Here is a 16,202-nt window from a genome sequence, read left to right on the forward strand (position 1 = left end):
CCAACAAGAGATCAGTTTTTGACTTCAATTTTCGTTTGCGAGGTAAGTACTTTCCATTTCATTTGATCTGCTCTCCCATTATCCCCATTTCCATTTCCATTCCCATCTTTCTTTGCTATTCACCCACTGTCGGAGTCTACGTATTTTTCGCAAACCTTTGCTCGGGGGCCCTTCATTTGAACATCATCAGCCTCAGCTTTGATGAACACAATTTTGTTGGCTTCAATCCCCGGCTTTTCTTCACTTTGCAATCAAATTCGCCTCGTTCCCTTCCAGCCCTGATCTCAGTCTGCTTCTTCCATCGGAAATACTGCAACTTTTTCGAGGATAACCCTTCTTCAAAGCTCCCTGCCAGATTTCATCTCGGAAAATTGACAGACCTCTAAACTCCCCTTCCCGCTGTAACCACATCAACCGTTCTCGGATTTCGGTGGCTTCCGTTTCCTTCTCTCATACACATCTTCGCTTCCTTCCTCTTCCTTCGTGCCGTACTAACTCAACGGAAAAATCCAGCACCAAGGTTCTCGCCCCGTGCAGTCTTCCCTGCAATTATCGCAACATTATTCCATCAAGCAAATCAAGGTAAGCATCACGAACCGCTGGCCGTCGACTGATCCAGAAGCTAATCAACACGAAAGACTTCCTCACGCCAAGATGTCTGCGTTCGACACTGCCGACATGCAGTCGGCTCTTCTTGCCGATGGCAAGAAGGCCCCTGCCGCTGCTGTCAACAGCGATGGTACCAAGTGGGCGGAGCCTCTGCCCTACAATTACGATCAGCTTGCCCAGCAGGGCCCCGAGGTGGCAAACGACTGGGCTGGCAACGGTGCCGTCTACGAGTGGGATAAGGAATTTGGCGATGTTGGTCCCAAATTCCCCGAGCTCGAGGAGGCCCTCTTCGGCGATTCCAACTCTCGCCTTGCCTCCAACTCTGGCCTCGACTTCTCTGTGTAGGTTTCCTCTTTGAAATTGATCGAACAAGACTGACAGCTTCTAGCATCTCTTCTGTCGAGGTTACCCAGGAGGGAGAGATCCGCGTCGAGCCGGTTCACTCCTACAAGGACGCCGGCTTGCACCCTGTCATGGAAGAGAACATCGAGCTTTGCGGCTACGAGGCTCCTACCCCCATCCAGAAGTACACTCTTCCCGCCATTCACATGGGTCTCGATGTTGTGGCTATCGCTCAGACCGGTAAGTATCCCTTTGTTCGCATATTGCTCAACGTTACTAAAGTACTTGGATAGGCTCCGGAAAGACCGCTGCTTACCTCATTCCCATCTTGAACAAGCTCATGGGCAAGGCCAAAAAGCTCGCTGCCCCTCGCCCCAACCCCTCCGAGTTTGCTCTTGGACAGCAGTGGGTTCGTGCTGAGCCTCTGGTGGTTGTCGTCTGTCCCACTCGCGAGTTGGCCATTCAAATCTTCAACGAAGCCCGCAAGTTCTGTTATAGAACCATGCTTCGCCCGTGTGTCGCCTACGGTGGTGGTCCCTTGAGAGACCAGATTCAGCAGCTCGGAAAGGGCTGTGATGTTCTTATCGCCTCTCCTGGTCGCCTTGTCGATTTCATCCAGCGGCCTGATGTTCTCTCGCTCAAGCGCTTGAGATACATGGTCTTTGACGAGGCCGACGAGATGCTTCACGATGACTGGCGCGAGGAGATGGATGTCATCATGACTGGTGGTGGTAAGTTTTACTCTTTCGCTGTTCGTGTCTCGAATCCCACTAAAAGTTTCTTCAGAACAGCAGGAGGGAAATATCAAGTACATGCTATTCTCAGCCACCTTCCCCAAGCCGCTCCGTGATCTCGCGAAGGAGAACTTGTCTTCATCTAGCGTCCGTATCAACATCGGCCGAATTGGAAGCACCCACACCAACATTCTCCAGCGCGTCTTCAAGTATGAATCTTTCGAGAAGAAGGAGGCTCTTAAGGATCAGATCAACTCTCTTCCTGCCTGCCGCACCATCATCTTCGTCAACCAGAAGCGTACCTGCGATGACTTGGACGACTTCTTGTTCAACCTTGGCTTCCCGTGCACTTCGATGCATGCTGACCGCACTCAGCTTGAGCGTGAGGCTTCCATGCGCGCTTTCCGTGCTGGAAAGTCTCCCATCCTTATTGCCACTGGCATCAGCGCTCGCGGCATTGACGTGAGGAATGTCAACCACGTCATCAACTTCGACCTGCCCAGCTTGGATCACGGTGGCATTGAGGAGTATACCCACAGAATCGGTAAGCATAGCTGTTGGCACCTTTTACTTTCTCTTGCATGTTTTCTTTGATCTGCGTATCAAAATGCCCCCTTATTGTTATCTTGTGGTTTGACATCTTGCTAACGCAACATCAGGCCGCACTGGTCGTATGGGTCAGCGTGGCATTGCCACTTCCTTCTACACTGACCGCGATGAGCCCATGGCTAGCGTTCTCGTCCGCACCCTCTTGGAGACCAAGCAGGAGGTCCCTGAATTCCTTGAGCCTTTCAAGCCCACTGGTAAGGGCTTGGAGAACCTGAAGTTCGAGACCGAGAGCGACTTCGACCCTGAGGAGGCAGGCATTGCTCACCTGGGTGGTGAGGGCGGCGGCTGGTCCAACGAGGGCGGCGGCGGCGGCGATGATGCTGGAGGTGATGGTGCTTGGGGCGCAACAGGAGGCGACTCTGGAGGCGACTGTGCCTGGGGTGGCGGCGGCGACTCTGCCGGCAACGAGACCAAGCAGGAGGAGCCCGAGGCCGCTCCCGCTTGGGGTGCTTCTTCTGGCGGTGGTGGTTCTTGGTAATTAGATACTACCTTCTGCATTTCCAGAGGCAAAGTTTGGGTTCTTTGCGGGATATGTCAACCATAGAAGGGATAGATGAGAGAAGTTGGGGCGGTCTATTCGGAATGCTTTGATGGAGTTTGCCAGAATGGAATAGGATCGCAGCTAATGAATCATATATCTCTTGATACCCACCCTCACGTCTCTAATCTATTGACATCGTCCTTGAGATCCCACATTTGTCGTGCCTGTTGCTACAGAATCAAGTCCTTAGCTGGAAACCAGTCATCAGGGGAGAGTAAGTCGAGCCTGTTTGTCAAGTTCCCTAATATAATTATGACTCCTTCGAATCAAACTTCGTTTTCCCTGGGAAACTAGTAACGCGATAGGAGAGATGCTAAGAGTGATTGAGAGTTTAAATGAGGTGCTTTTGATCGATTTGGTATCTATGTTTCTAACTCATCACTTTCCCTTTCTCTATTATTATCATTACACAAGATACAGCTGGCTAAGGTGGCTGCAACCCCCCGCTCTTCGTCGTTCAATGTTCATGAGTGCGATGAAGATGATCAAGCATTCTTCATAATGTCGAGAATGCCCTTGAACTTGCCCGCCAGACTTTGCGCGTAACCCACGCCCACAACACCTCTAGTGAACCGCCAGCTGCGCTCCTGGTCCGGGACGGGATACTTGACGGGTGGAGGAATGGCAGTGCGGACGCCCAACCAGCCGAAGCGGTCGACGCATATGCTCTTGATGTTGCAGAGGCCTCTGAGTCCTTCCTCACCTGCGAACCGGCCGTAGCCTGACCCACCGACGCCACCGAAGGGGAGTTGTACGGCGTAGGTTGCGCCAAAGTCGTTAATGGCTACCATGCCCGTGTTGAGGCCATCGACGACAGCGCGGAGGATAGGATCGTTGTCGCCGCCGAAGATGGAAGCACCCAGCCCGAATTCTGGAGCGTTGGCCACCGACAGAACAGAGTCTGCGTCGGGGCCGGGAGCGCGCATGATGGTCATGACAGGGCCGAAGCACTCTTCATTGGCAATTTCCATTTCAGGAGTAACGTCGACGAGGAGAGTTGGAACAAAGTAGTGGCCCTTAGGGTGCTCTGGGTGAATGTACCGTTTGCCACCGGCCAGCAAGCGGGCTCCTTGTTTGACAGCCTTATCGACGAGGGATTCGAGGCGGTCAAACGCGGCATCGGAGATCATGGCACCAACATCTGCGGTCGGTCCCAGGCGAAGACTCTGGACCTTCGGCGCCAGGGTGGCCACAAGTTGGTCGTACAACTTTGGCGTAGCGATAATGCGCTCAATTCCAATGCAATTTTGTCCGGACGCTTGGAACGTACCGCGCATGAGGATCTCAACGATACGCTTCAAATCCTTGGCGGCAGAGTCGAGGACGATGGACGGGTCCTTGCCGCCCAATTCCGCGATCAGAGGTGTGAGCGACTTGGCGGCCGAGGCGGCTACCTTTAGGCAGACAGGGCGAGATCCGATGAAAGTCAAGTGAGAGATCTTTGGGTGGGAAGTGATGTGGTTTGCCGTCTGGGGCCAGCACACAACCGTCTGAACCAGAGCGGGATCGTGGCCGTGGGCAATGAGAGCCCCTCTTGCGATGCTGGTAAAGTATTGGGAACTCCAAGCCGTCTGCTCAGAGACCTTGACCAGCACACCATTACCAGCGAAGATGCTCGAGATGATGGGCCCAACAAGGTTGTGAAACGGGTAATTCCAGCTGACCAAGGCACCGACGACACCGAGTGGTTCGTACCGCACTTCGTTCCGTTTGTATGCCATGAGCAGATTCGTAGGCCGCGGGCTGGGGCGGAGGGCCTTCTCGCCGTGGCTCAGCGTCCACGTGAGCTTCTCAACCGTTACGAGGATCTCGCCCAGCTGGGCGTCCACCATTGTCTTGCCAGAGTCGAGACAGGCGGCGCGGCAGATGGCTTCCTGGTTATCGAGCACGTGTTGCAGCATCGTGCGGAGCACCTGACGGCGCTCGCGGAAGGTCGTCTTCTTCCATTTCGCCTGCGCCGCGTGGGCAGCGTCGACGGCGCGGTCGATGGAGGCGGGGGTGGAGGGGTTGATGAAGCCGAGGAACTGTCCCGTGGCCGGGGCGTAGCATTGGACTGCGGTCGTGCCGGAGATCTGGAATGTAGAGCCTAGTTAGCCATTTGTTCAAGCTGAGTAAGATTCTGGAGATCAGGGGAACGTAGTATGCTGTACCTTCACATTGGTCTCCTCGACAATGGAGTGCTCGTCCGGAATCTTCGGCGGAGGGACGGTGTATGGGACAGCCTTGTCCTCGTTCCAGATCTGCGCTAGTCGCACGAGGAATATACTGATGGCAATAGCAGCCACAGCGAGGATATACTGAGGAAGTCCGGCCCTGTTGCGAGCATGTAGAATTAGCCTCTGGATTTCGAGCACAAATGTGACGCCACTTTTGGCTGATAGTAATAGCTTACGGAACGGCGTCGAGGTACGCGTTGAACCTATCGGCGACATCATCCAAGAGCTGTGCGTCCATGATGGGAATTTACCCAGGTCCAATTGAGTATATACACTGGGCTTGTTATTGAGAGTTTCTGCAACTGCCGTCGTGGGCACCGAGATCGTGGAAATGCTATGTGCAAACACCGAGCCCCCTCCAAGCGGATCCATCCATGAGGTCGCGGCGCATCGGATGTTCTTGGTCAAAAATCAGCAGAGCTCGGGGGAGCTTGCCCCCCGGTCGAGTTCCTTGCCAGGACCCTCGCTGCGGTGGGACTTGCATCTGGCTTTGGGCGGGGGCTGGCTGCAGGGGTAACAGCTGAGGTACAACACAGATGGTACCTGAACTTCTCAGTGTCCTCGCCAAGTGCTCAATTCCTACCATGGACTGATGGAGGGCAAAAGTAATCTAGGTAGGCCGTCTCCCAACAACTTCAATATTCAGGAATATCATCGCCTCAATCGTCTAGTCTTGATCTTGCATATGGAGTAAAACGACAAATGACAACCTTGGGAACTCAAAGTTGAAATGGGTCTTGTTAACAGTTCAAATACCAGTTGGCTGCTGTCTCTGTGGCTTATCTCCAAGCTTCCCCCTATTATGTTTTGTTTTTTGCATCTTTTCCCTTCTCCCGCTCGCGCGTATGTACAAAAGCGTCGACAGCGCGAAAGCTGTGCGCCATCACTTTGTTTGGTCCACCCAGACTCACAACGCCCTAGGGCCTGACGAAGAACTTCCAGCACCCTCAGCATGGACTGGTTCCTGGCGCCCCCCTCTCAATTCTAGGATGCACACCAAAGCTTGCACAAAAATGCCGTCCGAGACTTCCAATCCTTTGTCCTCCTAAAACGCCGTCGCAGTAGGAATCCCTATACGATAAAAATACCAAGAAAGCATAATAAACTTCGAACCAAACAGAAAAAGGCAGTGACTGAGTGTGTGTGTATTTGTGTGTGGTGGGTGACAAAGCATCGAGTCGCTCGAGTGCGAGGGTTGGAATGTCGTAGATCGCTCATGCAGATCGTGATGCATCGGGGGGATATCAACAAAACAGCAAAAAGAAACAATTCGGCCCCGTCGGGAGGGCCAGGCCGGGATATAATACAAGGAAAGTTCGATTCGATTCGGTCCAAGGTCTGGAGCAGCCGCTACATGTTGGCGCTCTTCGTCAATGACAGACCTCGTAGTCGTCTAGGATGGAATCGGTCGCTGTAAGACTGGCTTGACTCTATCCGAGAGAGGCGAGCGGCCGAGGTGAAGTCGTTACTGGCCTCGAAACTGGCCCGCGTGCGGTCCATCGAAGCTCGCATTCGATCGTAGGATGGTCGGGCTCGGTCGTAGGAGGGACGTGGTCGTTCGAAGGAGGATCGCATCGGAGGCGTCATGTCGAGGGACTGCGTTTGCATCATATCCATCGATTGCCGGTGGCCCGTATAGTTGGTGCCATCGCTGCCGTTTTGGCTGCGCGGGTTGTGCGTCGTGTGTGTTGCAACTGAAGGTGGATAGATTGGCCTTCTGTCCTCATCCACACTGGCATAGTGTATATGCTTACCCTTGCGCGAGCTGACCGACGAGTTCGACGGGGTCTTACTCGCCGTCTGCTCCCCCATAACCGTCGCGTCGTCGCCCTGTGTGAGACGAGAGAATTTTCCTTGCCGCTCTTGCTCGCGGATGATGTCGACGTCGTATGGGAAGTAGACCTTCTGAATCGCCTTGATCGCGAATCGTGGGAAGAGACAAATCACCGGGACGATGAAAAAGACTGCCCAAAACGATGCTTGTGCGTAGACCTGCGGGGCGGCTTGGTAATAGAACATTGACCCTTCTGTAGCCGTATAAATGCCGGTAACGATGAAGATCATAACGTCACTCAGGACAACAATCAAGATCATGATCCAGTCCCAACGGTATGTGTTGATGAGGATATACGCGTTGATGACGAAGACGGCAGGGTGTACAATGTATGCGCCAAGTCGCGTTCGGTCTTCAATGTTCAAACCGTTCTTCGTCACGAAGCTCGTGCTGCTCACTGTCAAGTATGGAATGTAGAAAACCATGACGGATTGGTAGACACCGTCAAGCATGTAGAGCCTGGAACCTAGTTAGCATCGCATCAAGGCCACTGCTGTGACCATACGTACCAGAATTTGGTCTGCGTCCATTCCGCCCGTTCGATACCACGGCGGTAGAGCTGCGGTACAGCCAGGGAGACCTTGTCCGAAACGTCCTGGTCAAGAACACCAAGGACGACTACCGGAACCGAAGTAAAAAGGAGGTTGAACAGTAAGATGTACGTGTACTCGAAAATGTACGTAACGTCGAAGTCGCAATAAATTTGGTACCAGAAGATACCAAACACCCACACCACGTTCTTGTAGAAGAAGTTGGCCACCGTCTCGGCGAGACGACGGTATGACCACCGACCGTGTACGAGTACCAGCCGTGACAAGAAGCGGAACTGGGCGATCGCATAGTCTGAAGACATGACGGCTTGTCGGCCTTCCTCACCAGCGATACCAACGCCGACATCTGCCTCTTGAATCATGGCAACATCGTTGGCGCCATCTCCAATGGAGAGAGTCATGACATCCAGACCGTTCTTCACCATGTTGACCACAGCAGCCTTCTGAGCAGGACTGACTCGGCAGCAAAGAACCGACTTGCACTGCTTACAGAGAAGCAAGAACTTTTGCTTCAAGGCATCGTGAAGAACCCACTTGAGAGAGAAGCCGTCAATGACCAGGCCGTGGGTCGGGCCAGGTGGTTCGTGGTTCTTCCTTGCCTTGGCCAAATCTTCGTCGTCGCCCTTCATGCCGAAGTCCTGTAGGTACTTGTCGAGCTCCTGCTCCAGGACGTTGAGGAAATGTTCGTCAGGTGTCTCGCCAGTCTCGTCTTCGTCAACCTTCAGGTGGATAAGTTCCATGTCGTTGTTCAGAAGGTTGCAAGAGAAACCAATGTTGATAGCAGTCTCGACCTTGTCGCCAGTGAGAACCCAAAGCTTGATTCCAGCGTCACCCAGCAGAGCGATGGTGTCGGGAACGCCGTCTTGCAGTCTGTCTTCGATAGCAGTGCCTCCAAGTAGTGTCAATTCTCGCTCGAGGTGATCCGCGACCTCCTCCATCTTCTCTTCTCGGTTCTCAAGAGCCGCTGCGGCAGCGTCGTACTCCTTGCGCCAGTTGGCGTATTGGTCCTCGGTGAGCTCTCGCTGCGCAATACAGAGCGTTCTCAAACCTTCCCGGGCAAACATCTCCAAGTGCTCTGCTGTAAGCTTGCGAAGCTCTTGCTGCTCGCCCCGCCTCAGACGCGAGTAGATGATACTGTCCGCTCCCTTGCAGATGAGAAGAATACGGTTGTCAGGCATCCGGACGATTGCACTCATACGCTTTCTGCTCGAGTTGAATTCGATCGTGTTCAATATCGGATAGAATCGATCCTCGCCCATCACATTCAAGTTGATGCCCTCCTGAGAGCTGCCGAGCACCGTGAAGCCCATGTCGCGGGCTGTTGCGACAAGCGCCGCTTCGTCGGGTGATTGCGCCTTGAAAAGCATCTTTGGCGGTGATCCGGGTATCTTCTCGGCGATGACAGTGTGGCACAGGGCGAGACAGAGCATAAAGTGCTCATTCGCCGCTTGCTGATCATCACCAGAATCACCCGCCAAGTCAGAAACATAGTCAGGCGCAATAAAGGTCAGATCGGAGTCATGCAGGTAAGGGTTGTCGTGCAGGTTCCTGAGACTGTCGATCGCGCGTATTTTGGCATCCGCAATTCCGGCTCTAGCTTCGGCAGCCTCCTTCTCTACGTCGACACCAAGGCGTTTCTGCATGCCAGCTTGAGCTTCAGTGTATGCTTCGCCGTACGGCTGTCCGTTGATAGTTGCTTTCTTGAACTCCATTACGTTTTGCGTCAATGTTCCGGTCTTGTCGGAGAAGATGTATTCGATCTGGCCAAGGTCGTCGGAAATGTTCCATGACTTCGGGATACAGGGTTGGTCGAGGGGTTCGTAATACATCTCAACGTCGCTGTAGATAAAAATTGCCTGCAGTAGGCGGACAATTTCGAGAGTGATGTAGAGAGCAATGGGAATCAAGTTCTGGAACACGATGAGAGCGGCCCAGAATGTGATGAAGCCGGACATGGGTGCCGTTCCTCCAATGGATCCAAAGTCGAAGAAATGTAAAGATGCGTCCGTCTTCGCCCATGCGACGCCGTTGACGATGCCAGTTAAGACACACAAGATGAAGAGAATACCAAAGTTGTAAATGACGTTGAAGTTCATTTCCCGGGCGATTCTGGGACGCTTACTGGGCGTGATGCCAGAGTTGATCATGATTTTGGTGTCATGTCCCGTGAAGACGACGACTCCAAGGGCCCATTCCGTGTTCCTCAGATTGCAGCCACGGAGTAGCATGTTGTCAATCGTAATAGCCTCAGTCATCAAGTCGGGCTCGTGGGAGTCTTCGAATTTTTGGTGCCACCGAATGGCACCATTATACTTGTAAAGATTGGGCTGCGGCGGCTCACTCTCGATCCAGAACTGGGCTCGCTCGCAGTCCCTCGCATGCTTCAGTGATCTACCACATCTCAGTGCTTGTCTGACCTTCAAATTCGTCTCGCCGTCCAAGTTCTTGGTTTCAACGTAGCAGGCGCCATCTGGGTCAGATGTGGACAGTACAATAATGTCAGCTGGCAGCTCGTCGTCGTTGTAAATTCGCACAAAATCGCCAACTCTCAAGTCTTTCCAGTGATCCTTGTGGAAGCGGGCATCACCGTTAACCGGTAGGCTGCGGTTTAGCACGTCCCCTTGACGTTGCATCAACTGTACGGCGCGCTTGTGGTCGTCTTCTTGCGGAACCTCGAGAGTCTGTCGGGGAAGCGGAGAAGGAACTGGCGTCATCTGAATATCCTCTCGGGCGGACACAAACGAGTCTCGATTGGATCGGGGTTGATTCATAGAATCTCGGGGAATGTGGGTTTCAACCGAGGGTCGCGGCGCATCGGCGTACGATTCTGGGTTTTTGCGAATTGCCAATTCTTTCCTAGCCTTCGGGGACCAGATGCTTTCGATTGTATGCCAAACAAGGCCAGAGAAGCGACTGGTGGCCTTCTTAGTGCGCCTCCACAGGGAAATGTTATCCTCCTCGACGTTGACGTTGTTCCAGCCGCGCAAGCGGTGTACGGGGGCGTTGTTGAGCTCGATGTCAAGAATGGTGCGACGGTAGTCTTCGATAGCATCCTTGATTGCCGTGACAGTGACGATGAAGATCAAAGGTACCGAGTTGAGACCTGGATTTGTACCGCCGAAAATGGGGAAAAACTACACAAGGGTTGGAACCTGTTCAAACGTGCATTGGAAAAGACCTCGAGTCCGACTTACCACCAGGATTACGAGGAAAAGGAAAAAGATGTTGGCGATATTCTGGAATTGAAACCATAGGTTCTTGGGAACAAAACTTAAGGGCGTATACTTTGCTGTGCGGATCTTGTTTCTCGGGAAGTGCTGACTTGGGTGACCCTCCTCGTCTAGAAGCTCCGCGGGCAAAGGGAGGTTGAAGAGCATTTTCCTGCCGCCATTACTTTCCTCAGGGTCAGCGGGTCTGTTGGCCTCAGTTTGTAAAGATTCAGTGCCGCCGGAGTTGCGACTCTTCTCGCTGTTGTGTTTCTTGTGGCCGGCGCGATGCATGATGGAAAGCCTCTTCTTGTTGCTGCTCTTGATCGTCATCTTGCGGGTGGCCCATCTCGTCCTCAATGTTGTCAACGCGGGACCCTCGGGATCGTTGGCGGGATCGTTAGCAGCAGGATCGAGGGTCACGTTGGGCGCTTCTTCGTTCGTGGGCGCCATCGTGGTCTCTTGGTGTGCGGGCGAGCAGCCCGATCAACCCGAGTGGTCCTCCAGTATAGCCACGTCCGGCCGCAACGATGGTCCCAGACGGGGAAGGGAGACTCGGCGATGCGTGGTATTCCAGCACGGGGGGTGATCGAATGCAGAAGTCGAATAAAGCAGATTGTTGTCGAATGGATTGTGATAGGGAGAACGAGCGACCGTGGGTGTTCAACGTAACGTCGTCGTCGTTGTCGATATCCGTCCGAGGTTGTGTTGTGGTGTTGGTTGGAACTTGGGCGAGATGTGTGGTTCGTGCGAGGGAGTAGCAGAATTGGAAGGGAGTGGTCGGAAGGGGGCAAGAATTATTTTGGCTGAAGGGGCCGGGAGGCGCTGTCGCGGTGTTTGATGACAGCGTTGTCCAAAAACCCGCTGTGAAGGGGGAGGGGAGTGCAGAGAGTGCAGAGTGCAGCTGGGTACCGGGGCAGACGGGGGTGGGTGGGTAGGTGAAGGTAAGGTACCTCAAGTCACCCCCCTTCAGTGTGTCTGGGAGTCTGGGAGCAGCGGTGCGCGCAGTTTGTGCAGAATGCAGCAGGCGGCAGAATAGTAGATGAAATGGACAGTGCTTCGGTCATTTAGACGGCGTGACGGCGTGGATGGGTTTGTGAGGCACGGGGGGGGGGGGGGGGGGAGGGGAGAGGGGAGTCAAGACATGGAAGTTATCCACGCTTGGATAAAGTACCTCACCTCGTGGATCTCACTCTGTGCAATGGCGCAGGGGTAAGCAAGTGTACGTATCGGAGGTACTTGAAGGGAGCACGGCGGCGGAAGTATCTCGCCCTACCGTTAGAGTGGGTGACTGTAGCGGAAACACCCTAACTAGGTACGGACCTTGACCAGTCCAGAACAGGTACTGTCTGTAATTGCCCTTGTATCGTGCTTTTTCCTCTGATTCCCCAAGGCCTGATGGCTCAGATATGTGCAAAGGGTGAGAGTTCCACGTTTCTAACAAATTTCTCACAGCACCACTGGAGATAAGTCGGAGGAAGAGAGAGGCACAGAGAGGCAGCATACCGGGAAAAGAGGAGAAAAGGGAGACAGGACAGATAACGGAGTTGGACACTCGAGAACAGTGGGAATAGCGGAAAGGAAGGAGAGGGAGACGGAGGAGGAACTCAGAGAGAGGGAGAAGAATTGGAGAAAGGAGCAATCCAAGCAAGCAGCAACCAAGCAACCGAAAGCGCGAGCCCCGTGGTACGGGTGCCGTGTCGGCCGGGCCAGTTCCCAGCTTCCATTCTCCCCCCACCTCTCTCACACCTCTTTTTCTTTCCCTTCCCGCAGATGGATCGTTGTAGATGCACCTCAGAATGGCGGCAGCACCACCACAACCAACAAGCGACAAGCAAGAATGCACCACCATGATCACGACTCCTCCGTAAAACCCAGACGGCCCCGTCGGGGTCCCTCAAGTCCCTCTCTGCCCGTCAACTGGTCACTCGCGTCACCGATGCACACCACCCTCCCGCAGAGTTGTGGCGCCGCAGGTACATGGCAGAGTACCAAGGGATGGGCGCGTCAAGTGGCCGCCCGCCCGGATGGCCCGGGGACTAGCAAAACTCCACGTCCGTCTCTGCTCCAGTGCTCCTGCAGACGACTGGGCTAACGTTGGTAGCAGAAGCTGCAGAAGGCCACAATTCCCATCTTTTTTCCATTACTTGAGCAAGCACAGCGAACAGGACGATTGCCGCTTAGTCTGCTTTGTACGACGCTCAAAGCCGCGCCTCTATCTCTGTCTGTATCCATACCTACCCCGTTCTCCGTACCTTACGCATAGGTCGGTACACTACGATGTACGATGTACTATTGTACTCCGTACAGTCGATGAGCAATCATGAACCACCACAGATACAAGTCACCACCTTGACGCTAGTCGGCTGCTCGGCGGATGATGGAGGTTGATGGATGCGTGCAATTGGTAATCACTCGCCGGCCTGACCAATGGCCCAGTCCCATCCTGTCTCCCTCACTCTCGCTACCACGGCGACAGGAGATTCGAGAAGACTTGAAGCATGGAGCCCGCCATGGACATTGACACTCTGTCCATGTTTTCTCCTTTGCACTAGCATCGGCTCTAGAGAATTCCATTTCCCATGCAACCTACCCTGCAACTTACCAGGCCTCGCCCTCTTTTTCCCACCCCGTTTGTGATATAATACCCGACCGCTACCAAGTACCCATACAAAGTACATGGCCAACCTACACCGTACCTTACTTACGAAGAGTGATAGTCGTAAGAGTTCAAAACTAATTGATGTGCCTGCAACTGCGAGGCATGCATGAGGAACATGAAAAGGAAATACAAGCAGTCGTCCGTGACTTCTTCAACCCATACTTTCTTACATCGTCCAAACATGAACAACCAGTGAGGGGACGAGAACTGCCGTCTACCTATCTCACCTCACAACATGTTGCCCTTCCCCCCGTTTTACGTCTAGCTCGCGTAGCCTAATCGGTAGACAACTTGATGACGGCTGTGGTTCATGAGCAACAAGCACGAACACAACAAGACCAGGCCAAACGGGCACAGAACGGGCCGTGGCCATAGGGCCTTGGGCTTGCAATGCAACGCCCTACTGTCAAACCAGTGAGCCCAAGCCTGATAACTCTGGTTTGTCACGATGGAACCTAAACCCTCGGGGCGGACCAGAAGTACTCCGGCCGCATCGATGTGTAGGAAAGGAACATTGTTCGATGTTGATAATGTCAGCAACTTCCAGCTTGTGGGTATGTACAGGTATACCCATAGGTACATGTCCCGAGATACGTACCTCGCCATTTCTGCCTCCCGCCAGCCACAGCTCCTTCCTGTCTAATCACGCCGAAGGGAGATACTTACCTGATCGGCAATTTCTAGTAAAGAACGACAACGAATGCCACGGTCATCCTTGTGCTCGCCCTTCCCAGCGAACGGTTGTACTTTTTCTGCAATGCTGCATCAGCAACCTAATGAAGCAAAATACCTACCCTCACCTCAAGGTTTGCGACCACGTCCAGTCGTCCAATCGATCCGGATCCGAGCCAACCCAATTCACTTCAGCTTCAAGCGCTCTAGAGTCTGCCTGTCATTCTTCCCATGCATCCACTAATACGGCATACTCAGCGCCCATGATCCGCCGTCTATTCTGCTTCCGGATGCGTCACGTCCGTCTGCGCACTGCGTATTAGCGCTCACCTGTACCGACTACCGGCTTCCCGTGTCTGCATAGCACAACTCTCATCTCTCCTCCGCCAGGCTTCTCCCTTTCCGTCCACCGCTTTCGCCGAGATTGTATGGAAGTACTCCGTACATGGCCTATACGTGGTGGGTAACTTCGGAGAGAGAAGCACGAAAGGAAGAAAAGGTATGGATGAGTTGTTGCACAGCCCAGCCACTGCTATTGCTCGCTGACATCGACCACGGCCAATAATCATGTGCTGGCAACGCTACACACTGACCGCAGGTAGATCTGAAGAGCAACCATGGCGGCTACTGGCTCACTCGGATGAGCTCCAGTCAGCATTCCTTCCTCGCAACCAGGCAAATCCCAACCTCGAGGCGAATACCTACAGATACAAGACGATTCCTCCCGCCTCCCAGCCAGTGGCCCGGGATCAACCAAAACCAATTTGCTGCGTCACAGTATTGCCCTGTCTCCTCCAATTGCTCTGAGGCTGAGCAGTTGGCGCGTTTATTACGGGAAGCAATCGTCGTCACCCTGGCCCATCCAATGCTCATTCTCCTGTGTCTTAACAGGGACTCGAAAGATGGGCCCGTTCCAGGCGCAGGTATCGCTTCTCGCCAGAAATTAGTGTAGAGATGCTGGTTCTCACAACGACCCATACTTGGCTGCCAACTGCCCCCCGAAGGAGAAATTGGCCAAGAATGTGGCAGCCAGGGGGGAGCGCGCAGACGGTCCCCAGAGGGGCAGTTCAAGTCTTGTCTTGATGGCCGGCGGAGCACCAGAACTGACGCCTCATTTACGAGCCACCGATGCCATCCCGGGCTTACTGGCCCCGGTTCGCGGTGTGCTCCATATCCCATCTCATTTACACCTCAAATAGCAAGCGACGACACTCCATCGGCCAGGCCCCCAGTGATGGAAGTAGGAGGTCGACGGGTCTCAGGGTTGCATCGTACCCACGGCGCCCGGACGGATCGCGAATCTTTGCGCCTGTGGCACTAGGGCCTGTTAGGCATGCGGGATTGAGATGCGCGCTCGGGCAAGCCTGCTAGTGCTCCTCACCTGAGCCAAGCTTTTCCCGTATGTCGTGTCAAGTTACAGAAAACAACTCGCCAGCCAAGCTCAATTCCTTCGCGTGGGACTCGTAGGAGACCACCACTACGACGGCGCAAGACTGCGACATATCAATGGCATGGAAGAAGGGAAAAGTCACACACAAACACGCACCAAGATCCAACCGTTTGGTGCAAACGTAAGGCTGAAAACCCATGGGAGAAGAGACACTCGAGGAGGCGATCCCGTCCCGATCGCACCGCTCGACTAAACCGTCCTAGCCACACGGGAATTGCATCTTGAAACAAATCTACAGCCCGCTACGGAGGCACACAATCAGTCACTCAGTGCCCCTTTGGCACCTTCGGCAGGGACAACCTTCTTTACGCCTGACCTTGGCAACCTCTTCTGGGATCGCCTCTGCCACAGATCTGTCCGTGTTCTTCTAGTCCGATGGATGGAAGATAATGCCACCATGAACTACTCAGTGCTCACCAGGGAACACCGACGTCGTCAACCTCGGCAGGTTTGGTCAACACATGGGGGTGTTCCCTGCGAGTGTCTCTCTGATTTTCAACCAACAGAGTCGTTAAACCCGGGCCGGCGAACATTAGGTATCCGTCCCATCAGTCAACTAGCCTCGTTCCCTAGGCTCATCCTCTGCTCGTCACTGAGCAGTGAGCAGTCAGCACATTGACCAATCCAGCCATTTGAACTATGCAGTCAAGTCGCTGTATATCTCCGTGTGAGGCTCCACTTGAAGGGGTTCGTTCCAAGGGGGCACCCACTAGCAACCAGCGTACTAATACCGCATACATCTCAATTGGGATATAGACAGAAAGTGGAGGGATGTA

The 16,202-nt window shown here is 53.8% G+C and overlaps 3 protein-coding genes across 3 annotated transcripts; 1 reads left to right on the top strand and 2 right to left on the bottom strand.

Annotated features, from left to right (window-relative positions):
* Positions 1 to 678: 678 nt before the first annotated feature.
* Positions 679 to 2,772, top strand: BDP55DRAFT_538265 (DEAD/DEAH box helicase; the record flags this gene model as incomplete). Its single annotated transcript, XM_060567928.1, has 5 exons — positions 679 to 950; positions 998 to 1,191; positions 1,245 to 1,682; positions 1,738 to 2,229; positions 2,345 to 2,772. 5 exons carry the CDS (start codon positions 679 to 681, stop codon positions 2,770 to 2,772), a joined length of 1,824 nt encoding a protein of 607 aa, XP_060437167.1.
* Positions 2,773 to 3,160: 388 nt separating this feature from the next.
* BDP55DRAFT_598289 (aldehyde dehydrogenase) lies at positions 3,161 to 5,513 on the bottom strand. The gene is made up of 3 exons (XM_060571019.1): positions 5,228 to 5,513; positions 4,986 to 5,148; positions 3,161 to 4,907 (listed from the first exon to the last, which is right to left on the bottom strand). The coding sequence occupies exons 1-3, from the start codon at positions 5,287 to 5,289 to the stop codon at positions 3,321 to 3,323; spliced, it is 1,812 nt and encodes a 603-aa protein (XP_060437168.1). The 5' UTR covers positions 5,290 to 5,513; the 3' UTR covers positions 3,161 to 3,320.
* Positions 5,514 to 6,401: 888 nt separating this feature from the next.
* BDP55DRAFT_539095 (uncharacterized protein) lies at positions 6,402 to 10,813 on the bottom strand (the record flags this gene model as incomplete). The annotated part of the gene is made up of 3 exons (XM_060568004.1): positions 6,402 to 7,344; positions 7,395 to 10,570; positions 10,631 to 10,813. The coding sequence occupies 3 exons, from the start codon at positions 10,811 to 10,813 to the stop codon at positions 6,402 to 6,404; spliced, it is 4,302 nt and encodes a 1,433-aa protein (XP_060437169.1).
* Between the last annotated feature and the right edge of the window lie 5,389 nt (positions 10,814 to 16,202).

The sequence above is a fragment of the Colletotrichum godetiae genome (assembly GCF_030913485.1).
Source record: "Colletotrichum godetiae strain CBS 193.32 chromosome Unknown BDP55scaffold_1, whole genome shotgun sequence".
Lineage (NCBI taxonomy): Eukaryota > Fungi > Ascomycota > Sordariomycetes > Glomerellales > Glomerellaceae > Colletotrichum > Colletotrichum godetiae.